We start from the raw sequence: 27,801 nt of genomic DNA on the forward strand, positions 1-27,801 counted from the left end.
TGAAACAGTAGTTTTGTTGTGTGTCTGTGTCAGACGTGGCTCACATACAACAAAACAAACAAACATGATTTTGTTTTGTTTGTATTATTTATGACACACTTATGGTTTTATTTTCAGTGAAGATGTAACATTTAATCTTAAATCACCCGCTGTCTGCTCATTTCATTGCTCATTTCCCATTCTTCATTACCACATAGTAGTTTCCGCTAACCATCAAACTCATTCTATTCTACACATTCGTTTTTCTTAAGAAAAACATCGGTAAGATAATTCACTGTAACATTGTTCGCATTTACGAAAAAAAATGCGTATATAGAAAACTCATAACAATGAAAAAATGCGTAGAGAGTCTATCCATTGCGTAATAATATTACGCATTGGCTTGAGTCTCTACGCATTTTTTCATTGTTATGAGTTTTCTATACGCAAATGGTTGCGAAAGCACTCTCCGCGACTGAGCTTAGGCAACATCAAGACGAGATGAGAGCCCGCTTAACATTAAATTTGTTGCAACATTTCTGTCAGTCACTCATTTTATGTGGAAAGTTTCGGATTCTCTGAGTGTAGTCTGAAAAATCGGCATCGTCGAGTCAGAGGCACGTTACCATGTCAGTTGCTAATTTTCAGACTGGCGATAGTTTCTGAAACTTATGACACAAAGTGCGTGATTGACAGAAATGTTGCAAAAATTATTAAATGCAAACCGCGCACGATCACCGCGTTTTGCTGTCCCCAAATTTGATCAAACTAGATATGCAGCAAGGCGTCGGAAGGAAACAACTCTATTTTCTTTCAAATTTGCTCCACGAGTCCGTGAAAAAAAATGATTCAGAGGGTCCGTCGAAAGACACTATCGGGCAACCCAACATGGAGAACATGGAGAAGCGTAGTGAAATTGAACCCATGCCGGAATCCACGACGTGTTGCAACAGGGGATCAGCGCCACGGTGAAGCCGTGAGCCGTGACGATGATGCGCCGGTCGGCAACGGTCGGCAACACACATGCCTGTCACCGTGGATTCTAGTACATAAATATAATGAACGAAAAAAAATACCTATTTAAATAAACAGTTGCTTCTAGAAAAATCAGTTCTAGCTCATTTTTTTAAATCTAGAAAATGCGTCGGTATTGCTCTTAGAATAACTTGATTTGTTGAGAAGATCATACTCGTAGTGACCGTGACGTTGGCAGCCAGCGCGGCGGCGGAAAACTCTCAGTCTCATGAACTTCGAATCGTCGATCAAAATCACATCTTTTCGGCGCTTTTTTCTCACAAATTTAGCGAAATTGAAGTTTTTCATGCATAAACTAAATATATTTTTGGAATCAAGTATACCTTTCGAACGGGCTTTCTTCGGGTAAAATATTCCATCGGCAAGGTGCCAGTGGCCGACGCCACATTTCTTTTTGACGCCATCGTTAAAGGCGCGTCCATCAGCCAATCACACTATTTAACAAATAAAAGATCGGGCTCAAAAAGCCACAAACGGGTATTTAGAAACTGTTTTATGTTTGTGCAGTTCCATGCGGGGAAAGGGGTCTGCTAATCGTACGCGTGTGCCGTCTAACAGCTGGCAGTGCAATCCCGAAATTACAGGTCTATAAAACAATCTAATGACGTTAAAAGTAGCCGGGAAAAAATGCAGAACAGCCGGGTTATTTACCCGGCACCCGGCTTCTAAGGACAACACTGACTCTCCCTGCCCTGTGCAAGTTAGAATACGTCACATAGTATGAATATCTTGATGAATGAATCAGTCCACTTACCTGACAGCTTTCTGATTCTGTAAATCGCTGAGTTTTGTCCTATCTGTAGCCAATCCTGAAATTACGACGATAAAATATACATTCACACAGTAAAATAACTCATTGGCAATATTATATTATTCATCTCAAGGTAGCACTTGATCACCCTGAACAGACAGTTTTTCAACTTTTGTATAACTTTAAATTGTCTGTGAGGAAGACTGAAAAGCATTCCCTTTCGTATATAAAGAATGCAAATCAGGAGTTACTGTGCAAAGGTTAAGATTACAGAAACAAAGTATCTACACTTTAACAGTATTTCATATTCAAAATGGCCGCTAACGTGTATATCTCCTATGGTAGAAAAAATAACATTTTCGATGTCGGCAAAAACGAGTCACAGACAACTTAATTTATACACTACTTGCTTCAAAATGAATTTCACACAAGCAGTAGATCAGATGACAGTGTAGGAATCAAACGCTTGTCTTGGACGGGAAAATGTTAGGCCAGACTGAGCAAATTTCACAGCAACTATTTTGATGAGCAGATGGAATTGTCGGATATTTGATGTGCTGAGAGGCTTGCAAAGCATATTGGGTAATTTATGCAGTTACTACATCTATTTTGCTTTTGCTGACAACATTACAAAAGTTACCTGCCTAGATGTCTGGTTATTATTTCTATGAACGTTTACACCTGTAACACACAGTACTTATAATAATATGTGTACACAAGTTGTTATTATCCTCATTCCAGTAAATTTTTTGAGTTCCACAAAAGTTGAATGAAATGATCATCTGGCATGGAACTGACTTCAAAATCCATATGGCACTTCAGTCTACAAATTCCCTCCTTGCCCAATGGTGGCGCTTTGCAATGCTGCTCTACTTGCTGATCCAAAGAGACAAGACAGTGTCCGCTGCCATTTTTCACTCCCATATCTTGACTGGTGATATCATAGCCCATACAATATGATCAAGTCACCTAATCAACCACATCAAACAAACTAAATACAGGCGTCTACCGATGGTTGCCAGAGAAACTACACATTTGCAGTTACTGTCGTCAGATGTCAAAAATGTAATCCAAAAATGTCAACAAAGTTTGCATTGTATTAGCAAAGCTATGACCTCATCAGTCCAGGTATTGACTTGAAGATGGCAGCAAAGAATTGTCCTCTTGGGACAACAGCACAGCGAAGAGAAACACTTCCATTGGGCAAGCAATGAGTTTATTCAGTTTCATGCGAACAAATTTACCTACCATCATGTATGCTCCAACCTAAGCTTGTTATTTTCTCGGTGAATATCATGAGAGATCTACAACACAACAAATTGGTCAAAAATGGATTACAATGTCAGCATAATATTGTTATCTGGAGGAAATTAGTCAGCAATCACTACCATGCATAGTAATATTGCATTCGCAATGCTTGCAGGTAAGATGTTATTATGAATGAAGCTGAAAAAAGCAAAACCTCTTGAAAGAAAATATGTTTATCATTACCATAACATGAACCACTTCATGAAATTCAAAGAATACTACAAATGCAAGTAAAGATAAGGTAATCTGTTTAGTGAAAATTCAAAAGGGGAATTTAACCAAAGTGCATAACTTTTTTACAGAAATCTAAAACTGAACAATCTAACACATTTAAGGTAGAATTCACCTTGAAATTGGAAAATTTTTGCTCCAACTTTTCTTCTTGTAAAGGAAACTTTAAACCATTCTCTTTCAAAATTATGGATTAAACGTCATCATTGATGACATAGCCCCAACTGGGTCACATGTTTCTGAGAGTTACTAATCCCTATTTTGACAGCAATTGTTCATGTTTGCATCCATTCGGTCTGCAGGGACTAAAAAGCATGGATCACTGTGCAAACTTTGGTCAAGAGAAGCAAATTACGTACAATTTACCAGTCAACAAAATTCAAAATGGCCACAACCCCTGTGTTAACTCTTTTGGTTTTTACTAGTGCAAGGCAGTAAACACTTCATTTTCTCAACAGTCTTTAAAGTCCTCACCAGACAAAGAATAGAAAATAGTCTGAATATCAGTTTCCATGGTGCATTCTACCTTATAATGACATGCAAAATGCCTTTAAGGTTCAGAAATGGATACCTACCTGTGGGCTGTCAGAGGAATCTGGCCATGGCCAGAGAAGTTGGTACAAAATGAACAAATCTTACTTGAGTGACTATTGTAAATTAAGTTATAGAAATATTGAACACAACAGCAATCCTATCAACAGTTACTTAGAAAATTATTTTTGGACAAATTTCATTTTCGACAGTATTTGTTTTGTGATCGGTAAAATAGTACTCTGTAATATGGTACGCTTCTAACTTTCTGAAACACACTCTGGACAAAACAAACCCACATCTACAAACTATAGATGAAAACTACCCCAACAGCAGTTGTCCCTTTTCCCATTCATGTGCTATAATGGCAGCTACATGCAATAGTAGAAGCTGCTGTGGTTTGAACCAAACCCATTGTTTTCTGTGGTAAAGTTGGACCTCTAGAGAGGGAAATGAGGTGAAAGGGTTAAAGTGCATCTGATGCTAAAAGCAATCATGACATATTTACAATCAATTATACAAAAAAGGGACAAACGTTGTAAAAGAATACAACTACAATGATGCATAATCATCCATTATACTGTAAGTGGTGGATACACCAGTACATGGCACACTATGCACTCTACAGAAATGTAAAAGTGTTTTAAACTTTGCACAGATTCAAGTTCAAAGACTTTGAGTGAAAGCACAGAGTATAAATACCTCATGATTTCTCTGCAAATTGGTCTGAGTTGCATAATTAGTGACTTTTGAGCAGGGAAGAAAAGAATGCATTACTGTTAAGAAGTTTGAGCCTCCCTAAGTTCCGATGTTTAAGCTGTAGTGCCCTTAATTTGCGTTAATGACCCATTCGGAGACAGCGTCCAAAGTAAAAGCCATACAGCTCCCTTCATAATCCCTTGGAAGAACAGCCACAATGACATATTCACAGTTGTTCAGTCTGCTGGGGAGTCAGTTTATACACAGTGGCAAATCACAACGATGCTGAAGTTATTTTCGTATTCGTTTTCGTATTCGTTTTCGTATTCGTATTCGTATTCGTATTGGAGTCACTGACAGAAATTGTTATTTCTAGTCCAGGTTTCAGGTATGAAACGTGCAATATACGATATTTACTGAGGTTTAAATATTGTGATAATTTGATTCGTAATTTCATCTGCCAAATTTGGTTAAATTTACATAAATTTGCATTTGTAGATTTTAAAGAATTTGTTCACTTCATTTTATTTGAAAAAAAATACTTAAAATCGGTTGGAATCTGGTAAGGCAGCATCTTCGCTTGCCAATGTCTCTTGACCGGCAGCTGGATGCACCCGAAATCAGGTGGTCAGTGCCAAGTAATGGGACTCGTGAGAGCGGATGCAAAGGAGCTGCCCTGGACTGTACCATTGTTTTGCGGGGAGGGCAGATTTTTGTGAGGCGCTGCAAAACGGGTGACTGTTGAAAGCTGTGATGAACGGGGAACTTGTCCAGGACAACCATCTGAATAAACAATGTGAAAATTGTTATATCCGGTAATCCTTTTGGACTCACTTTAGAATGATCATATCCATTTACAATTTGTATTTCAAGTATTTTACTTGATTTTGATATGGCTCTACGTAGACCTGAAATAAATTATAATAACAATACAATACTTTACAAAACTCAGGGAGTGCGGTAAGGCAAAAATTACAAAATTGCAAGTTACGACAAAGTTGTACGTGCTGCTACAGAGGAGAAAGTAACAGAAATAAATGACAATAGGTAGTTTATCTTTCAGAGTAAAGATGTGAGCAATAATAACATAAAACCGGACCGACCGATAATTCATGTATTACATTCAATCAGGGCTCAAAGTAGCGACCATTTTCAGTCGCATAGGCGACCAAATTTTATGAGATTGCGACTGAATTTTTTCAAGACATTTCTCCATACCGTATACGTGATCAAATACAACATAGGCCTATATTCGCTCAGTGTTCACGGAGCATTGTCCCGAAGGCCGCGACCCCAAAATACGCATTGAATAAGCATAGCCGTTGAGCGGGGTTACTCAAGGTTTGAGCGCGTTCTCTCCACTGCACAGCGCTGCCAATGTGTCTGCTGATGTTATCTTGATGATCTGTCAAAATATCGCATGAATTTAATGATAAATTTTACTACAATCCAATCAAGTATCAGAAGCAGTTTTAGTGCTGTCACATCATTTCAATTGAACCAATCATAATCCCAGCATAAAATGTCATCAAAATATAGCGGACAAGGGAAAACAAACAACCAGTAACTGCAACATGTTTCATGCGTTCACGTGCGTAATGAATATTTGCGTTTATATGGCATGTGACCGGCTAGACCATTTCCGGAAATCGTCCTTTGGAAAGCAGATCAAAGCATCGATTTCATCAAGCTTGGACTGGATTATCCTCTTTCATAAAGGTTTTTGTTTTCAGCTAGATCTAAATAGCAAGCAACTTTGTTGAAATATCATGGCAAATCTGCCGGGTAGCGACTGCAATTATGTAGAACCATGGAGGTAGTAGAGAGCATGCAATTATGTAGAACATGGAGGTATAGAGAACAGACCATGGATGGGACTGTGGCGATGACCTCAATGACCCGAGCGAGTTCGATACACGCCACAAGTACCGCTGCGATATCACAGCTAGGATTAAATGCGCATATACGTTTGAGTTTCGTTCTCTTGCCTACAAAATATCTATCGAAAGATGATAGTTGCTGCATTTCTATTCAGAGTTTTTGTTGAAAAAAGTAGCTATCTACGGCTAGCGGCTTAATTGGTCCTCCAAAATAGTACTGCTGAAAGTTTTTGGAGTGACCTGCAGAACGGATTTGTAGAGCGGGGCAAACTGCGTAACACTAAAACTGGATCGCACACACGTAACAGTGACGGAAACCGATCGAGCCAGTTGCGACAGCTACTAGACTAGCTGAAGTCTATTTATCATAGAATACAGGTATTTCTCGATATTTCGCGATACAAATTAATTTCCATGCATTCTGGTGTATCTTATCATAACGCAGGTTGATCAACATGTTCTGGCAATGACAGTTGACGCAAACGCAAGGAAAGAAAAAGAGATGGGCCGTACTGAAATAAAGACTCTGACAACAGCTCACACATTAATTTAATCTTTATTAGGGAAACAAATGTACCGATCGGGACATAGGCCTATGATACCATTTATTCATCTCGTTTCTTTTATGACGCTTTCCCACATCATATGAGATGATATTTTCTTTGCGACAGCAGTCTAAATATAGCATGTCATCGACTTAGGGGCATGCGATAACGTTGAGCCCTGCATTCACTGTCGTTGTGACGATCACTTTCTCAGAGATATCAGTTTAAAACAAGAAAATTACCTTTTAAGTTTACAACTCGTCAAATTGGGCGGGTCAGCTAAATTTCCATTATCGATACTAATGATGTCAACAGAATGTTTAAGTTGGTTGTTGTGATAGAAGTTAATACGAATACGAATACGAATACGAAAATGATGTTTGTTTAAAAAATATTTCCTCAAAAGACTACTACTGCCCACAGGCGCTTATAGCTTGGTAGTCTGCTAAATAGATCGATTTTCGGCTCGATCTATCGATCCCGTGGTCAGTATGCCCGCCACTGTAACCTAGTGAGTATTTTGGTTACAATGGCGCGCATATCGACTACGGGATCGATAGATCGAACCGAAAATCGATCTATTCAACAGACTACCCAGCTAAGGAGTGCCTGTGTACTGGCCGTTTGTTTTTAAAATCTCTCCTCTAATTATAGCAACGATATCTTTCAATCTAGGGCCTAAAAAGATTGGATCTTTTTCAACTTACATTCTCAAATATTGAAGTATTGATATATTGTCATATAAAAAGCACTTTAACTTCTGTAAAGACAGAACTTTTATATAATACGTACGAAATTTGGACTAAAAATAAAAAATTTTGTCAGTGACTCCAATACGAATACGAATACGAATACGAAACGAATACGAAAACGAATACGAAAATAACTTCAGCATCGTCAAATCACAAAGCTTAATGCTATGCAGTGAATAAATTAACTCCCCAGCACACTCACCAAATGTTAATGTGCCAATCTATTCCTGGAATTTCTGAAGACTTTTTAAAAAATACACTTTGGAGACATTACAGCTTTAACTCCTTATAGAGACCGTACTTACAGGATTTCGTTGCTGCCTGAACTGCCTCGTAAAAATTCTCTGAAATTTGCCACAATCAATATACCCAGGGCAACAGTGAAGACAACTTTTGGCATACGCGCTGTATTCAGAGACACAATCAGAACATAGCATGATAATGCTTGGATGAGTAAAATGACCACATTCCTGCAAAAAAAAAAAAAAAACATAATACTTTAAACATAATAAAAGTTCTTTAACATTCAAAATGTGGTTGACAAAGATATTTCATGTGTTTTCATGAACCTGATAGCCAGCATGTCTTCTGATCTAAATACTGCAGACAGCATAATTCGCAAGTAGTCCAGAAAAATGTATTAAACCAGTCACCATAAAATTTAAGTATGAAATGTAAGCCTTTAAGAGATGGGGCCAGATTTGAGTAGCTATTAACTATTTTCCTGGCTCCAAAATAGAAAATTTTCATTTTCTGTACTATTTTTAATATGTGAAATTAACACCACAAAACTTACAAATGGCACTACAGAGTGAATGAATGAATGAATGAGTCCAACTCTCACTGGTACACCATTGGTACCACAGGTCAAGTCCCAGAAAAGGGTCACTGAAGATAAACATCAAACTGGCCACTTCTTTGATTGTGAAAGGTGAAAGTTGTAGGCGGTTTGTTGATGACCTTAAAGGGAGGCAGTCGTTGGAACTCTGCTCAAAGGTTGCCAGGGACCCCTACGACCGATGTAAACACTGTACCTGGGGTCGTTGGCAATCAATGAAAGTTAAAAAACAGGTGAATATCGTAAAATTTAAATGTCGCAGCAATGTTGACTTGATGCATCTAGATATTATGTGTGAAATACACACGTGCAGTTCCGACGACTGCCTCTCTTTAAATCCACCCTTTTGACTTTTCTTCAACATAAAATTATATTGTGTGTTCCCTATAACATACCAACAGGAAATAGGGTAGGTTTGTCAGAAACTTTTATTTTTCTGATGGACTGCAACCCATACAACGACAGCATCATTTTGCAAAATCAAGAGTAATTGTTAAAAAAATGCCAAACAAGTTTAGGGTGAGGTTTTTATATGGGACTAAAGGGTTAGTAACTCTTACTCTAACTTTTGATGATTTTTCATTATGTATACATCAATTACAAGTTCTTATTGTACTCCCGAAAGAATGTTTAAGGTAGAATGCGCCCAAGGGACAGATATTCGGACTCTCAAACTTTTACAATTCTTTTCTGATCTACCACTTGAGGGGGTTCATTTTAAAGCTCTTGGTGTAAGAAAACTTTTGATTGTCTTAGTTTTTTCTCCATAGAGTTAAGCGGGAGTGGCGGCCATTTTGAATTTCAGATATCGGTAAATCTTGGGTAATTTGTTTCTCTAGTACCAAAATTTGCATGGTGACCCCCAATTTTTATTCGTGATTTTGAAAGAAGGCAGTTGAGAGATTCCTTGAGGAAAGTTTGAGCAAAAGTTTAAGTCTTTCATTTTCAAGGTGCATACTACCTTAAACACCCATTATTTAACTTGTCAATATAAGGTCTATATTTGTAAAATGCACTGTTATTGTTTATATTTGAATTCTAGTCCAGACCAGTATTAACTTATCAACAATAGCAATGCATTTTACACATGTACAGGCTGAGTTGACAAGCTGAATACTGTGTGTGTGAACATAGAACAAGTAATTATAGTTGACATTAAAAAAAAATTACTGAAATAACTGGTCCTTTAATGATGAGTTGGCAGAAAGACGGATCTTTATTTTGCCTTACCATGAGTGTAAATAATAGCTGAAATAGAAGCCAAGGCCGATTGCCACGATATGTCTTGTTGTGGCGTCTACCCGGGTTGGATGTAGGAATATCCTGTATGGTATTGCCAGAACTATGGCAAGTACCTGTATCAGAAGGAGAGTTGCCTGGAAAAGTTGCAACGGAGTATAAAAAAATTAATTGAGGTTGAAAGATATGTTCACATCATATTAAGATTATTTATTATGTGTAAAGACCAGAGATACATGTCATGATTATGAATTTTGCGATTGTAAATTTCATTATTCTAAGGTATTGTGTATATATATCTGACAGCCGAGCTCCTTCAATTTTTAATTCAATTACAGTATCGATCAAAGTGCTAGTACGTTGATCAACATAACAATCTTGGAACAGTAGATTTGGTATTTTACTGTTCATGTAATTTTCCATTTTTATGTTTCTTCAAGAAACCATATCATTTCTAAACTTTCTCCCTGACCTCTTTTGCCTATGAGAAGATAAAGACTTACCTCATCTATTTTCAATTCTAATAATTCACTTAGTTTGACGATCAAAGTGAACAAACCCAGCGCCATGTTGACGAATACTTCATTTGGATGTACTTTCTACCTACAACTGGCTGATGTACGGATGGCTGACTGGTTACGCATACACCACCTTAAATAAATCAGTTGGGATCTGGGGGAAAATAATTGAGGGAAACAAAATGACAAAAAAAACAACAAATTATGTACCATACATGAATGTTGGTGAGAAGTGAAAACTAAATGGGAACCGAACTGTAAAAGGAGAAGATACAGTTCTTTATTGTGACATAGACCCTCGACGGTCTATGATTGTGATAAGAATTAAATTGATGATCATGCATGTATATTTGCCTATGCTCAAGTATTTGCTCAATTCCTGGTCGACCAGCCTTTTTGGCAAGACTGAAGATTAGTGGACGCACAGAAATTTTGTTTTAACTGTTGGTATAACCTAGGGAGTCCACATTACCATCACTCATTTTAGAGTTCCCTAAGAAAATCCCTTTTACATGTACTAGTTTGCAACCAAGGGTGTGTCCACTACTCTTGAGTTTTGCCAAAAGGGCTTGGATTTTACTATAAAATGAACACAATCAGTCGTTCTGTGCAGATATGATTTTTCGTCTGATTTTGTTTCCTCCAAACCAAAGTTAAAATTTCACGAGCATGTAGTACAATAATGTCGACGATGATGTACAAGGAAGTAAAACCGTTTACATGAAGATAGCCTGGTTCAAAGGTCGTATGTAAATTTACGGTTTCCAAACCGTATGCCTATGCCAGTGTCGGACAGCCGCGACAGACCTCGAGATAGATGTGTATGACCACAGGTGCTTGCTTGCAGTGTTGCTTGGATAGTCAATCGAGGCATGGCACTGCAAGACCCTTCTCTCGAAAGCCCGGGGCAAGCCACGCCGCGCTGCAAGTAACTGAGTGCATGACTACATTATTAGACGAGCTGCAGTATTACAACTGCTGTGTTGGCTGTTTGGTCGTTGGCTTTGATGAAACGAAGGATGTCCGCGAACATCGGATCTACCCGGGCCCACAGCACACAGCCGTGGTGGTGTGGGCAGCGCCCGCTGGCATGCTCTCGGCATGGCCACCATACCGAGCATTAAGTCAATGATCAGACATTTTCTCGCCAATTTCAATTTTTCCATATCCCAAAATGTCGGGGGAAGGGGCAAAGAAGCAATTGCAACCAGTGCATTGCTGCGGTTCCGTAGCCCTACCACTCCCTTTGCTGGTTGTGTTGGGGGAGTGGGGCCACTCCCCCAACACAACCAGCAAAGGGAGTGGTAGGGCTACGGAACCGCAGCAAACCAGAGCAGTGCCTTCAGGCAAAGCAGTGCCTTCCTGCCGATTTGCCTAGATTCTATTCGTCCACTTACGTATGCGTACGGAGGCAAGTAGCTCTGCATGGCAGGGCTGTGTGTTTACCGGCGTAACGGCCTCGGGAGGCCGTATAATACGGCCTCCCAAGGCCTCCCGAGGCCGTATAACGCCGGTAACACACAGCCCTGCCATTCAGAGATAGGAGGCAAGCGGACGAATAGAATCTAGGCTACACTGATTGAAAATGGTAGGTCGATGTCAAGGTCGGTCAAAGTTTACATGCAAATATGAACAACTTGACTGCCGACACGATCATGGAAGAAAATGTTTCTTGACAGGCAAGCGGATGGGAAGAAATGAAATATCCTTACCAGGGAGAAAGTTTATCGCCCGTCAGAACAGTTGACGCGACACGACTGACGGGTAAACAAACCCCGACGCACAGGGGCATGCATTCCTGGGCCGGGCGCTGTCTATCTACTCCCCATAGCTCTGACCCATGTGACCTGCTGACAGTACTGCGCGTTGCGACGGACCAAGGCGTGGCCGCGACCGCGTCCACCTGTCCACACATAATAGCAAGGGGATATCAACTGTAATTCTTATAAAGGTCGCCATAGTGGCCGAGCAAAATGCAAAAAAAAGAAAGAGATTGCATAAAGGTGGATACAGCAAATAAGGGACAAAACATGTTGCTTATGAATGAGAAATTACAATGTTATTGTAGCCTGGGCCTTGTGCGGTCAAACTGTCACGTGACACAGATTCAGCAAAACCACAGTCCCTCGTGGGCTATTCAGCTCTGGGACTATCCGCCCCATAGACGAGTGTACAGAAGCGACCTGTTTCTCGCTTCTGTACACTCGTCTATGGGGCGAAGTCCCAGAGCTGAATAGCCCACCAAGGGACTGTGGCTATACACAGAAGGGCTTTGAAATTATCGGGCCTCGGAGACACGGTCAGGCAGTGCAGGGATCAGACTAGGGCGAATGGGAGTTGCTGACAATACAATCGCCAACTATTAGGCCAATCTGAATGACGAAAATAGCGTACAACTTCGAATGTAAATAATGTTCGGTGAACAAGGCCAGTTTTGTTTTCGTCGGTGTTTTGAGTCACGTCGTCCCGGTGTGTCACGTATGGCGCGAGATGTGTCCTTCAAAAAGTAGGCCACTCATCGGGTCGTCACCAGGTAACCAATGAATGTGCTGGCTTTTCTTTGGCATATTTTTTTCAAAACCTGCCATCGGCGCTGTTTCCCATCTTTGACATAAGGGTTAAGTCCTAGGGCTGTATTCACAAATACTAGGATAGGGGTGGGGTCACGTGATAGAATAGCGATTGAAATCTTCAGGTTCGCCTAAACAGGCCTACCCTCAAAAGATTTTTCAAATCCGCTCTATACATGATCAACAATTTCCCATCCATATAGCCAAATATTTATTGGCGATGTACACGCAGAAACAATGAACGTATATTCCGCAGTTCTTAGCGCAGATGTTCGACGTGACAGTTTTTCATTAGGCCAAAAAAAAAAAAAAAAATTGTGTGTTTCCTGTAACATGCTCTTCAGAAATAGGGTAGGTAGGTAGGGAAAAAAATTTTTTTGGTAATTTTTTTTTCTCTGCAAAAAAGAAAATATGAAAATTTTAATACCCTTCGACAAGGGTCAAGGCATCGTCATTGTCAACACAAAAGATTACATACACGAATGCAAAAGACAATTACGCAACACTCAGTATTATACACAACTAGACAGTGACGACACAGAACAAACAGTAAACAAAGTACACGAACTTTTAAACAAAATGTACGAGAACAAACACATCGACCATGATACTTATAAGTATCTCGATCCAAAAAACATAAAAATCTGTACCCCGCATTGGTACTTATTGCCTAAAATTCACAAACCGCCGCCTGAAACTCAACGTTTGCAGGGAGACCAATATTTAGTGGCTGCTCCAGTCCCACTACAGAATTTCAGAATTCCTGGATTACTTCATAAAACCACTAGTCAAGCAACAAGCGTCAGATATAAAAGACACAACAAACTTTATACAAGAAATAGAAAAAACAATTTCCCCCAACATGCATTTCTTGTAACACTCGACGTGGTGTCGATGTACACAAACACAATTCACAACAAACCGTCGGCTAGTCAGTGAAACATTAAACTCACAAACCTCGCTTCAAACAAATTACGGTATCAAAAAACCACCAACGGAAGACTTAATAGAAATGCTTTCACTAATTCTAAAACACAACAGTTTTGAATTTAACAAGCGATATTTCCGCTAAACCCGCGGCTGCAGCATGGGATCGAATGCCTCGCCAGAGATAGCAGACATTGCTTTTCATGAACTTGAAAGAAAATAATCGTAAACAACCACAACAACATTCACTTCTGGAAAAGATTCAGAGATGATGTCTTTGCAATCTTTCTTGGAACACAAACCGAACTCACTAACTTCATTCAAAAAATCCACACAATGCACCCAACGTTTAAGTTTTCATACGAAAACACAACACAAGAAATTACATTCCTAGATGTAGTAGTTTTCAAAGGTGCAAGATACCACAAAGAAAATATCCTCGACATCAAAACACATACTAAACCAACAGACACATTCCAATTTCTACATAGAGAATCGTGTCACCCTACAGCAACATTTGATGGCTTTACCAAAGGTGAAATCCTTAGATACGCTCGCACTTGAAACAACAATGACGACTTTACTAAAAAGTCGCTTTCTTTAGAAACAAACTACTCGACAGAGAATACAAAAACAACGAAATCACGAATACAACAGAAAAAATAAACCACAGTATTCGTAATACACTAACAAACTGTACAAGTACACGTAAAGAAGCAACAAACAAACTCATCTTCAGACAACATAAGGGAAGTCTTTTGAAACATTTGGCTGAACTGGAGAAGGACTCAACACTAAGGAATCTATTCCCAGAATCACCAATCATTGCTTACAAGAGAAACAAAAACCTAAAAGACACACTAGTCAAAACAAAATTTACAGAAGTAAAGAAACAAAAAACAAACAAACCAGACCACCAAACGGACTCACAACGAGACCCAAACATTGATATTCTTGCCTCGCTATTCGAAGAGCAAGACCACTAAAATACATTAAAATTAATTTTCACAAACACAAACTAACGAAAGAATCTACATTGCGACTGATGAGAAACCACACTCGGGTTTCGAAACGCAAGCGTCAAAGGGCCACTCATCAACTTTGTAACACCATAGGTCCGCGTCTCGCCACAAGCTTTCCCCACACAAACAAAACATTACCGTACACACTAATCCAAACTTCCCTACAAATATCCGAGGCGAAACAAACATTTTCATTAACACAAAAAATCGGATAAGAATATAGGAACACATTTTTGAAACGAATTAAACACAAACTCGACACAAAAACATTTTGGATAGTTAGGTGGGGAGCCTCTCACACTTTTTACATTTTTTTCTTGAACGTGATCGCATTTCTCACATGTTACGGAAAACACGCTTGCACAAGCAGTCGCTATTGTTGTTTAATGACGTCATGAAATCACGCGTGATTTAAAACTTTTCCCAGTCAATCTCGCGGGATTTGTTTTCGAGGTCCAAAAAAAAGTTTAGGGTCGGGGGGTTTGAAATAGGGTAGGTCAGGTTACCGGAAACACACAATTTTTTTTTTTTTAGGCCTTATGACTCACTAAGTCTTATGGTTATGTCATTGGCAGTTTGTAAGCCATAGACATACTCCTAGTAGGACATGTTCTTAAATTGATTCATTTTTTTCTTGTTCATTCTTTTAGCTTTTTCATTTGTATGCATCAGTGGACTTTTTGGATTTGTTAGTCTAAACCGACTTGAGTTAATCCAAATCTGGCCGGGTCCATGGTACCTGCTGAAGAGCACCCAATAAACGATCATGTGAGAGTATATGTGGTTTGTGAATTCCTAGCTACATTTTACCAAATAGTGAAAAACTGAGCATATACGGTACGGTGACCCGCCAAAAAATATTTTGCTGTAAACGCCTTTCTAATAGTTCTGAGACTAGGCGTCATATTTTGTCGTCAAAAACAGATTTTTATGTCATTAAATTCATTGTATTTTCATTATAAGCAAATACATGTTAAATAGTCCCTCTTTCTTTGAATAATGATTGTGTTACATGAAAATGAACCAAGAATATGTTTTTCAGGTTCTGTCATCGCTGCGAAAACATTGTGTACAATGAATTGAAATCAGCCTGTTTGATCGTAAATGCTGGCAATGGCTCTAAAAAATATAGAATATTAGCGCCGTTAGAGAAAGTGAGAGAATGAGATTTCGCAATTTGCTGATTTCAGTACATATGGCGAATTTTTTTTCCACTTCTGTCTGTTAGAAAAATCTTTTTCTCAAGCAATTACAGGGTCAAATTATTTTTCCCCTTCATCAGCCGACATTTTCTGCCCCAAATCCTCCACCCTATTAATAATGGTCCCCCCTAAGTATGTAGGCCTACAGCTCGGGATAGTGTGCAACATTCTGTACTATTGAGTTGACAGAAAAACAGGTCAAAGTAATAAAATTTGACTATTTTGCCGGTATGGTTAGTGCGGTACAGCTTACAGCTGCGTAGGCCTACAGCATTTTCACAGTCTCCAATCTCGCTCTTTTTGGTGCGATTAAAATAATTATAAATTATAATTACAAAATATAAATTATAATTATAATTACAAAATGGGGATTGCACAGCGTTAAAAAATTATAATATGATAATTTGCAATTTAAGTTTTTGTTCACCGTGACGGTGGTCTACAGTTCTAAGGCGTCCACTCCTGTCAATAAAAGAATTACGGTCAAATACGATCGATCGGCAGAGCTTTCAACAATGATCTGTGTTAATTTCCTATCTGAAATAGCTAGCCTAAGAAATTTACTCAGTGTTTATGCCAGTACTTTACGTGTTCTCGCTGTCAGCGGGATAGGAAATGTGTTTTGTCGACCACTGTTTCCCCCCGGTGTGGTTTAAGATGCTTAGGCACTGTAAATATTTTTTGTTTGCCGTCCGCATGCTGGTAGGTTTTCAGAGAAAATTAAAACAAACACAAAGTTAACACTCTTACAAATAAAAATATTATTTTTCAAAAGAAACTAAATGAAAATGAACTTATGTAAATACACTTGTGTTTTTTCTCTGTGTTTGTTTTTCCCTGGCTGGGTGGTAGGTTTTTCAAAAATCCAAGGACGGCAAACAAAGAATTGTATTTTACTGACCTTAGCGATAATTGAAAAGCCGAGTCATCACTTCAGTCCCTTTAGCGGGCCATGAGCTGTATGTCTTTGTAACTTGTAACTTGAAAATAACACAAAAAAGTTACGGGATTTGGAATAAACGACTCAGGAAAACATAAGTTTTCATTAAATATGCTCAATTTCCTAAAGTGTATAAATGATGAGAAATTCAAGGATTCTCCTCATGAACTGCATTGCGACCTTTGACCTCCTTGAGGATTTTATTGTCTGATATGGTTTCGTCTGTGCGTCAGATCTAGCTTTGGTCGAAAAAGCACCAATATCTAATTGATTACCTCGACCCTTAGAGCTCCATAAGTGGTATCTTTTGGCTATTTTTTTCAGAACTTTTGTTTTGTGATTTCCCTACACTTTCTGTATTGAATCCCTAAACTGTAATATAATGCCAAGTAGTAGCATATCAACCAGCCTATATGAAACACGATTGGAACTAATTTGGGATAATTGGATGGTGAAGTAATGTCAGTTTAATCTACAAATGTAAGCTCATCTGCTTTTCTCTTTAAGTTATACACTTGTTTTTATGAGTAATTTGTAATATTGCAACAATAAGCTATAGTGCACCTGACACTTTTGAGAGTTTGAAAAATATGAAGACCCAATTATCCCAAATTAGTTCCAACTGTGTTATGAATATAATCTCCATTGTTATTGTTGAAAATTGTATTCAAGTCCGGACGAAAATTCATTTGTAAACAATAAAAAATGATCACTATACACACATACAAGCTGTGTTGACAAAAATAATACTCGAAATTTCAGCATAACAAACGGATTAGGGTCAGACATGGTATAGTTGATATAGGCTACAGAAGCAGAATACTGAAAAACTTGCCACAAGTTACAGCTTATGTCCCTTTCAAATTGGAAAGTGAATTTTACTTCGTAAAGTTTAACGGAACATAATATACAGTATTTTGTCAGAGCCCGCTGCACTGCATTATCGGATGACGATGATTGCGAAGTGCACAATATTCGATGACGTCATTGTTCCTTCTTGTGATAATCGTTCTGTGTTGTTGTCACTGTATGTTCTTGATCAGCAGCTATGCGTTTCGATGCCTTCCTCCCTGGCAATACCAGGATTAAAACGAGAGTAACGATGTGTCCACAAAAGTACACCGATCTGTAAAATGAACAACCGACAATCACAGAGGTGACAAGTTAGACTGAAATTTAGCATGCAAGTCATTTTAAGATAGTTCGCGCCTCGAAAATGAAAGATTTCAATCTTTGCTCAAACTTTCCTCAACGAAACTTTCTATATATACCATTCTCTTGTAAAATCAAGAATACAAAGCAAGGGTCACCGCGCAAAGTTTGATCCCGGAGAAACAAATTAACGAATATTTATCGAGTCGACTTTTGACATTCAAAATGGCCGCAAATCCTTTGTTAACTTCAATAGAGAAAAACTAATTTTCGATTTTCACAAAAGTAAGCCAGTAAAATCTTTAGTCACATAATGAACTTCAAAAATGAGCCCCTAAAAGTAGGCACATCAAAACAGTACTGTAAGTTTGAATATCTGTCCCCATCGCAAGGCGCATTCTACCTTAAGAAGAAAGGATATAAGACGAGTACGGTATACCAACCTTACTCCGTAGTTAGTCCCAATCATTATACTTTAGTCATGCGTACTACATTCATGTTGGTTTTTAATACGTCAAAATTACGTTTGCAAGCGAAATTTGTTCATTTTGACCCTATTGGTGATAGTTTTTCTCGTGATAAGCCCAGACTTCATTGTCAGTCTGCCGGGCTATCCATATGTGGTAAAAGAAGTGTGCCACCGTCTTTTATTGCTGGAATGTCACTAGCACTGCACAGTTTAGCGGTGCACATCTTATGCCCCAAGCAATTTTGATTAGGCACTATACATACAAGAGATGTATCAAATAAACTCTCAGGGTTTACGAGACTTTGAGCACGCGAATACGAGATTGACTTACCTGTAGAATTTGACTATAGGGGCGTTGTGGAGCATTACAAATGGTACTGTCATGTAAGCCAGTGAAACATGATGGAATATCCACGTGACAACATCGTAGAACAGTTTTCTTGTTTGTGTGCTCGTGAAATACGGACGTACATTATAGCGTACCTGTGCATAGAAGTTGAAGATTTATCACTTATTGGAATGGAATACAAAGCAAATTTACCCGTGTAAGTAAGGGCCTACCTACAGAGTCCAAATTGTGGTCATTTGAGGGCGTCTTCGCCCCTAATGGCATCCCTTCAGGGGTTAATTAGCTTTGCGGGAGCTAATCTGTATTCAGTGCTTTCTTTCTTGTAGCCTGTTACTAGCAGAGGGTAATTATGCACACTAGAACTACCTCCGACGTTTCCATCGCTTCATCACGACGATGACCTGAGCAAGTTTAGGCTTTTGATTCGGAATTTTTGGTAGTCGATGTTATATTACCATTAAGTTGACAGAAATCACCTTCTCGCAAATCCAAATAATAAGCAATTTGAAAGATAAATGTTGTAATTTCTTCAGATTTTCCGAAATGCTCAATAATTTCAAGTTCAACAGGAACGGCCTATTATAAGCTTATTAAGAATGTATTCGTTTCTGCAATTGGCAAAGCTTGCAACTTTTCTTTGTGAACAGCATTTTGTTTGATGCCCATGATATACGTCACCTTTCTTGAAGCCAACAGTGTGAGGACCATGGTTGCATTTGTCCAGTAGTACCCTGGGAAGAATCCATGCCACACTGCCGTCAACGCAAACGTCAAGGCGTCCTTTAGATATGGCACCCGGTCGTAGAAGACGTACTTCAGCCACAGTCTCGTCGGAATGTGCCAGTTCGCAACCGTCCCCGTCAGGCTGCTCGCCATCTGTAAACGCATGCAATGGCCAAAAAGAAAGAAGTGTTAGGGGGCTGTGGTTAATTTGGACAATAAACTGCAGGAAGTGACGCAATTACGGGGGGGGGCCTATGTGTTTTGTCTATAGCAAGTATGACGTCATTAGTTTGTGTCTGTATCACTTCTAGTCTCGAACATTGTGCAAAGAAATGGTACCGAACCAAAAATCCCTACTTTGTCATGACGCGCCCTCTCGATATCAAATATCGAACCCTTAGTTATGAAAGCCGCCTAAATACTCAGGCAAATCATAAAGGCATGCAAAAACTTAACTCCCCAACAAAACTGTAAAACTTTCTCTGTCACAATCAAGGATATTAAGAAAGGTATAAGGCCAGAGAAAAATATCTGTTCAACTGGTCTGACCGATCCAGATTTTGTGAGCTTACATATATACTGTATTGGACACGCCATTAAATATAGTTACCCAAAATCCAGGTACGTTAATGTTTGTCATGAAATTCCATCTTGGGACACCATTTTCATCGTAACCATTGAATCCCAGACCAGAAGCATTGCAGATGGCGTCGGCTACAGAGAAAGTTCATACTGACAATGACTATCACGCGACAAAAGCATTGAAATGGCAGTCTTGTCAAATCTTCATCAAACAGAATTGAGAGTTTGAGAAATCTGCACTTCCCTAGTATCAATAGCAGTGTGCATGTACATCATGTATGTACTGCTTTTATCATTAATTTCTTCACTTCAGACTGATTAAAAGTCGTCCATATACCACGAAACATAAACAAGGACAGCAACTTAAAAACAAAAAGACAGATAAAATAAAATTAGATAAACAAAAGTTGTTTTTAATATTAGGCTAGACTTGGTTCAAGTCGGTGAATTTCTAAAAATAAAATAATTTGTACTAGTTTCACTTCTGTCTCTCCTATTTCATACAAACCTATTTGGAATTTGGCAGGCCAGGTTACCTTTGAGTCTGCGCAGTAGTGACTTAGTTTCTGAGTTAGTTTCTGCCGGGAGAAACTCCCCTGTATAGCGTTCACCCCACTAATCGCTTTCACCCCACTCACGCGTTTCACATGAAAACAGAACACAAATCATCGCGTTCACCAAACTCAAATATTCACAAATCACATACTAACTTGAACCAAGTCTGATATTAGGCCTAAAACGCTGAAAACTCATAAACAGTAAGCTTATATCAGAGATCGCCAATAACGTGCGTCGTCGTAACCCACGGGAGTACATGTCATGCAGATGGGCATACGCTCATCACAACTCGTTTTCGCAGTGTTTACGCCGGTTAAAAAGCTATCTTAAGCCTTCCTCCTTGAGACTGTAAATAGTGAAAAGTTGTCGACACTGCTCAAAGCAATAATGACGAAGCCCTTTGAGGAGCTCTCGGCGCAACTGCTTTACATTATCTGTATCAGAGCACGACACTATTGACATAATAAGCTTACAATGAATTATTTTGATTTCTGTCCCCTCATGCATAGAGTTGGCGATCAACTCTTCCAATAATCCAATGATACAGAGAGTGCGTGACTTACCCACACTCCAGGCAAAGATGTATTTACTCTGCGCCCGTAATATGGACACCATCATATAGGATATGCGGTGCAACACTGAAGACTTGAGCATTGTATCAGCTGGAATAGAAACAATCGCAGGTACACACTTTACATAGAGGCAATTGAACAACAGCACGGATCGAATTTATGAAGTATGGCATGGAGGTAAACAGGTTCAAAAAGCATTTATTTGGTTCACAGGGGTCTTAAAGCTAGACTTCATAAACTTAGTGCAGGTGGTATAGGGTTCAGTAAGCCTACTTCAGACTAGCACACTATACATGGATTCTAAAGGAAGTGTTAGACAAGCTAGAGATTGTGTTCAAACAATTGAGAAAATTTTCAAATAAAAGGGACAATAACTTTAATTTTCAAAGATATAATTATTACTTTTGTTCTTTATAAGAAATACTCAATCTTGTTCTTTTTCCTAAAGTATGTTACCGGTAAAAACACAGTGACAGCGCCTTGCCAACACAATACATGTTCATTCATAGACCCTAGAGAAACTTTCTCTAGGGTCTATGGTTCATTGATGGTATGCACAAGAAGTTGTTATGAAAAGCTCTGCGTTTTCATTCACCAGCTATATTCAAATGGAAGGTAGCATCGGGAACCTCCCACATCAATCCTTTATATGTGACTTTCCATCGTTGAAAACAAAATATGCAAATTTATTTTTTACAAATTGCGCGCCTCCCTTTTGATCGCCTGTTATTGAAAATAAGCGACGGTCAGTGACAAAGTATATCACTCACAATTTCCTGCAAAGTCTTCATCAATTCTAATTTGAAGTCAAAACGACGTCTCATGCACAATTGGTAACACTTTCTAGTGTCATAGCCTATCCATTTTTGCTAGTCATTTGGCTCTGTATATTCTCGCAGAGACCCTCCCTTAATTAGTGTAGCTGTTGGAACAAGTCAAACCGAGCGGATCCAGTACGGCCTATCATGGAAAAACGTGGAGTAGCCGCAGAGAACTAAGGTCTGTGACGCTGATCCGCATGGCGATGCGTATCAAGACAGCATGCATCGATGCTGCATGATGACTTTTAACCCTTTCACCCACACATTTCCCAGTGTAACGGTCCAATAGTGCCATAGCAAACAATGAGATTGGAACAAACCATGGTGGTGAAAAGGTTAAGTCTTCATCGGGTAACATCGCTCTGTCATCGCCATACTAAAAAGAAATTAAACATAGGCACTTACCGACATTGCCCTCTATCGGATGCGAATCTCCTATCCCCAGGACTACAGCCAACATTATCAAGGCTTGAAATAGCTTACCGAGAACAGCAAACTATAAACGAATATTGCACAAGATCGAAATGAATTCATAAACAGTCAAAGATTCGTCACGGACAGTAAATTTAAAGCTCAAATAGCTGTAACTTTTGATGTTTTTTCACTGTAGTTGACTAAGTTGTTCTTAATGTCAACAACACTTTTTTGTTCTCTTCTCAAACGCATGTTAAGGTACATAGTCTTGAGCTTCTCAAATCAGCCCGTACATGTGTACATTTTTTGTCCGGACTTAAATTTAAATGTCAACGATTATGACAGTGTATTTTATATGTATAGACGATGTATTGACAAGTTAGTGTTTCAATATATACTCTGGGAAGTAGAAAAAGAGCTTGCGTATTGATATAAAAAATATAAATAGTAGAAAGTCATCAAAATTACAGCTATTTGCCCTTTAAGGTAGTATGCGCCTCGAAAATGAAAGACTTAAACATTTGCTCAAGCTTTCCTAAAAGAATCTTTCAACCTTCCTATTTCAAAATCAAGAATAAAAATACGGGTCATTTTTGGTACTAGAGAAACAAATTACCTAAGATTTAACGATATTTGAAATTCAAAATGGCCGCCATACCTGTGTTAACGCTATGAAGAAAAATTAAAAATTTTGGATTTTCAAAAAACTAAGACCGTTAAAGTCATTCTTACACCAACAGCTTTAAAATGAGCCTCAACAAGTGATAGACCAGAAAAGTATTGTAAAAGTTTGAGAGTCCGAATTTGTGTTTCCGAGGCGTATTCTACCATAATTACAAATTGCAGATAGATGGGTAAAAGTTATAAGTTACCTAAACTTTGACAAATGTAGCCTATATGTTAAACTGAGATCAATTAGCCTCTGTGTGAGGGAAAATGCGTGAATTTATAACCACGAAAAAAGCAATGTGTTTCAATTTGATGAGACCAACGTACCGTGACCGGTGGTTCTTTGTGTATTACAATTTCTCTGCCGTCTGCTCTTTTTATCTTGTAAGGTACCACGTGTTTGCCTTCTACGAAGTCGATGTAATGATTGTAGAAACAGAATGGTCCAGCCGTAAGATTTTGGAAATGGAAAATGTAGCTGTAGTATTCGATGAATGATGGTATGCGTCTAAAATTAAACGAGAGAGATATTGATCAGTGAAGATGCTGGTGTTGTTGTTGTTGTTGTTGTTGTTGTTGTTGTTGTTGTTGTTGTTGTTGATGATGATGATGATGATGAGGAGGAGGAAGCGGAGGAGGAGGAAGAGGAGACGAGGAGCCTATGTGTAAACTCTCTCTGTAATTATATATTATATATATTATATATATATATATATATATATATATATATATATATATATATATATATATATATATACTTACACACTGTGGAACAATTCAAAAAGTTAATAATTGATAATCAATATGGCACATACCTTGTTGCTAGTTCCTTTTGTCTTTTGGTCAACTTGGAAGAGTTTTCGGAAAACCCTGTAAAATTATCGGTGAGGTGATATTTGATGGTATAAAATGGCAAACAGCTGCGCAATGTCACTAAGATGCTTTTTAATTTACATCAATATCCTACTCAGCGTATCAATCAAAGCTTGACATGCTAATTGAGTAAAATGGCGGGCAAGTCGAGCGTCACGATCTGTATAAACAAACTAAACAACATGAAATTTACGAAACATTTATTATACTATAGAAATAATTGATCCGTCCTGGAATTTGTTTGTAAACAATACTGATGCATAGAACGTGTACATAGGTAGACATGTGATTGCTTCGACTATTTTATGGTTATTAGTACCGTGTCACAAGTAAATTTTACTTTCCTTATTGATGTTTGATGATGAAATAATTCCATTGTTGGAGTGGACGGGAATTAATTCATTCATTTGATATATCTAACAACGAGAGTTACCGATTTTAAGAGTACACCACCTACCATCATGAATACTAAATGCGATGGTTGTGACCTTTTGCACGTTGATCATCATGGGCCTGAAAAGGGAGATTTATCTATTTATTCATGTTATGTAAAAAAGTATACTTCGTTACAATGTGAGGAAAGGCTGATGAATACTGGGCCAGTACTGATGAACTCCACGATTCAAAATAATCTCAGTGGATCTACCTCCTTAACAGACTTATAAAAAGACCTTCTCATTACTGACAATACAAACATTGGGCCAAATATTCTTCACGTAAACCCAAAATGACATGGCGAAACAAAAACTACGTTACACAAGACACGTTTTTCGCATACGTATTGTTTTTTCCCCAACATATAGTTTCACGTAAACGGTTGAAAATAAACAACTTTCAACCACTGTGACAGGTCCTGCATTATGGAAGAGCTGTGTGTGTGTGTGAGAGAGAGAGAGAGAGAGAGAGAGAGAGAGAGAGAGAGAGAGAGAGAGAGAGAGAGAGAGAGAGAGAGAGAGAGAGAGAGAGAGATTAAATACAATCTTACTTACGCCATGTGGTCAGTATCTGCTCTGATGCCGGCGAGTTGCTGTCGAAGGTGTTCCGCTGACAGGTAGAGCATCGTGAAGGTAAATACAATGACATGGGCATACCTTGGACTCACGAATCGGATTACAATGTAGGGAATCGTTGATTGTACGACCAGATGGAGTGAGTTCCTGAAAAATGTGAACGCACGGAGATTCACGGCATGGTTGAAGGATCAAAAAAGAAGGTAGCTGGTTTAGAAAATGATATTTAAGATTACGATAAAAAAATATACAGATAAAATGAATTATGACGTATGCAAATAACGCACTGTTAGTGAGATATGTCTAAATAAATTCAATGCAAGGGCACATATTTCGCACATGGTTATGAAGATGCCATTTTTGAAAAGCGATGTTAACAAGTCTAGAAGTCTCAACGTGAAGGTGCTGTTAATTGTTTTGCTGATTTATAAAGACATGAAATAGCACATGCGTAGATATGTGTTTCTTATTCTCTCACACACACGATGCATCTTTTCGACAAATGGCTAATCGACAAATGGAAAAAATTTCAATGATTATGTGTGCTAGCCTGGCAGGGCTTCCATTACTTAAATTTCTGCGATAATTAAAATACCATAGCAGTTCCATTATTTCTAATCTGACCGTATGACGTGATAACGGTACATTATATATTTCATCGTTTCCATTTCGCACCGTGGTAAAAGGTATACAGTCACCTGTAATCTAAATATGCCCAGATATGGTCAAAGGGACGTTCTTTGGTATTCAAAATGCCCATGTGAGGGCGCTGGTTTTAAAAAGCGGCCACCCGCTTAAAATCTGATTGGTAGATTTGCTCTTTCCATCTAACTGTGACAAAAGTGGAACAGTGACAGTATACCTTTAACGTTGAACTCACCAGGAGTACGAACAGACGGCAATGATGAGACCGCACACGATGGCGAAAACGTGCCTTGAGAAAACACTTGCGTTGTTTGGATGGAGAACGTTTCTGTATGCTATCGCTGACAACATAGCAAAGGTTTGAAAGAAAAGATAGAAGGTCTGAGAGAGAGAGAGAGAGAGAGAGAGAGAGAGAGAGAGAGAGAGAGAGAGAGAGAGTTAACGACGGCACTGAAAGTTCTGCTTTTGCTAGATAATTCTTTCGAATACTACACGAATTTATCTCATATGTCGCCAAATGCATAACATTGACCTAATTTTCAGTACCGACCTCATTTAGTGGGTACGATTATTCTTTCTCTCAAATGCTGTTTAAGCATTCGCTGTACCTAAATGCAAACTATCGTGTGTTCGGAGCTTTTAGCTGAATATAGCGAGAAAGGTGCAATAAATTGTTGGTATTACTATTTGGTGTCAACAACAAGTCGCTCGTTAAAATAGGTCAGACTGGGCTACAAACGTTGTGATGAAATGACAGTAGCGAATATTAAGTCAAACTTACCCACTCATACTTTAGGCCAGATATCTCCGACAAAAAAGATATGAATGATGAAAGTACAAAAGCCATCACACTCGACTACAAGTTATATCCAGTCTATCTACACGAACGTTTACCTGAAAAAAACCGCATTATGATGCCTGTTCAAACTGTGAGAATTATGTATATTTATACATCAGTTGACTGACAGAAATCAGAACAGTATATGCCATGAAACTGAACTTGTAAAACGCGTTAGTATAGACTGGGCTGTGATTTCCATCGTTTAGATGAACGAGGAAATCAGTGTGACAATTCACGCGTTTCTGTTGCTTGTGTTAGTATTTTGGCGACTGCAACATCGATGTACTGTGAAAAACATGGGTGGCCTTGACCTCCACGGAGGACGTGAAACAGGCCGGCCATGTTTCTCGAGCGTTGGATGAATGGGTGTGCTGACGACCCAACAGGTATCAGTAGTCTGAGCTAAATTTGGATGAAATCTGTGAGTGTGAGCGATTGAATGGCTCGACGGACAGACAGTTTGCCCGGAACTCGTTTTCATCACAAGATTAAACAGTGCAGTTCAATGTTCATATTAATTTGACTATTGTCGCTTTTCAGCGTAATTCATTGAACTCGAATGTAGTAGTAGGCTAGCATACACTCGCGTCTACCGACTGCCACAGTGCTATAGCAAAACACACTGAGAATGAATAGAAAGCATTGGATCTTACCACCGTTATTCGTCCCGCGGGCTCCAGACACTGTGAAGGTTGTTGAAAGACCAATGTCAACCTACAATACAGCTCTCCATGAGAAGTGACCTAAATTTCAAACATTGGCAGGGTTCGTCCGTTGGCATCTCTCATTGTATTAGTTGAGGTGACACCAACCCGGGTCGCGCAAGTGGCTTGGGAGGGGTTATTACACGCGTTACGCACGGCATAGCCAATCTTTCTTTGTCACAGATATATGGGGAGGGCGAAATTCTTACTGTCTCTTATAGTTTTATATGAGTTTTTACAAGCTGCAGTATAAAAAATAATAAAGATATTATCAGATTCTAAAAATCTGTCTCAAAGCACGTTATATATGCAAAAGGAAATCAAATACAAAACCCGCCAAGATGTGGAAAGGATATGAAAAGCAGTCCTTTCTTATTAATTTTTGCTTAATTAATCAGCTTCCGCTATTTTTCACATGACATTTAGTTCAGCTGCAAGTTGAACAGTTTGTC

General features: G+C 38.7%; 2 protein-coding genes across 5 annotated transcripts in view; both read right to left on the bottom strand.

Annotated features, from left to right (window-relative positions):
* Nucleotides 1–12,204, bottom strand: part of LOC139140125 (lysophospholipid acyltransferase 2-like) — a 61,692-nt gene extending 49,488 nt beyond the window's left edge. Inside the window, exons 1-6 of one of the 4 annotated variants that reach the window (XM_070709162.1) lie at nucleotides 12,019–12,194; nucleotides 10,292–10,460; nucleotides 9,780–9,925; nucleotides 8,017–8,181; nucleotides 3,014–3,069; nucleotides 1,769–1,823 (exon numbers count right to left, since the gene is read on the bottom strand). In XM_070709162.1, coding sequence (XP_070565263.1) covers nucleotides 1,769–1,823; nucleotides 3,014–3,069; nucleotides 8,017–8,181; nucleotides 9,780–9,925; nucleotides 10,292–10,357 — 488 coding nt within the window. In that variant the 5' untranslated portion in view covers nucleotides 10,358–10,460; nucleotides 12,019–12,194. Of the gene's footprint in view, nucleotides 1–1,768; nucleotides 1,824–3,013; nucleotides 3,070–8,016; nucleotides 8,182–9,779; nucleotides 9,926–10,291; nucleotides 10,461–11,065; nucleotides 11,180–12,018 lie in introns of those variants that run through there. The other 3 variants (XM_070709159.1, XM_070709160.1, XM_070709161.1) reach the window with 3 other exon arrangements.
* A 4,592-nt stretch (nucleotides 12,205–16,796) lies between these two features.
* Nucleotides 16,797–27,435, bottom strand: LOC139140132 (lysophospholipid acyltransferase 2-like). Its single transcript, XM_070709176.1, has 13 exons — nucleotides 27,299–27,435; nucleotides 26,586–26,698; nucleotides 26,040–26,185; nucleotides 25,139–25,306; nucleotides 24,607–24,662; nucleotides 24,092–24,146; nucleotides 23,604–23,784; nucleotides 22,599–22,689; nucleotides 21,364–21,462; nucleotides 20,271–20,374; nucleotides 19,616–19,813; nucleotides 18,920–19,071; nucleotides 16,797–18,093 (listed from the first exon to the last, which is right to left on the bottom strand). Exons 2-13 carry the CDS (start codon nucleotides 26,649–26,651, stop codon nucleotides 17,952–17,954), a joined length of 1,458 nt encoding a protein of 485 aa, XP_070565277.1. The 5' UTR covers nucleotides 26,652–26,698; nucleotides 27,299–27,435; the 3' UTR covers nucleotides 16,797–17,951.
* Nucleotides 27,436–27,801: the final 366 nt, after the last annotated feature.

The sequence above is a fragment of the Ptychodera flava genome, chromosome 9 (genome assembly GCF_041260155.1).
Source record: "Ptychodera flava strain L36383 chromosome 9, AS_Pfla_20210202, whole genome shotgun sequence".
Classification (NCBI taxonomy): Eukaryota; Metazoa; Hemichordata; class Enteropneusta; family Ptychoderidae; genus Ptychodera; species Ptychodera flava.

Bases quoted from the DNA above. Each gene is read 5' to 3' on its own strand.
- LOC139140132 (XM_070709176.1), bottom strand. From the start codon at position 26,651: ATGGCTTTTGTACTTTCATCATTCATATCTTTTTTGTCGGAGATATCT. The intron at 20,375-21,363 runs GTAAGTCACGCA...CTTTCTCTGTAG, and splicing joins CATCTTTGCCTGGAGTGTGG to CCGACGCCATCTGCAATGCT. The intron at 19,072-19,615 runs GTGACGTATATC...TTCTATGCACAG, and splicing joins CACTGTTGGCTTCAAGAAAG to GTACGCTATAATGTACGTCC.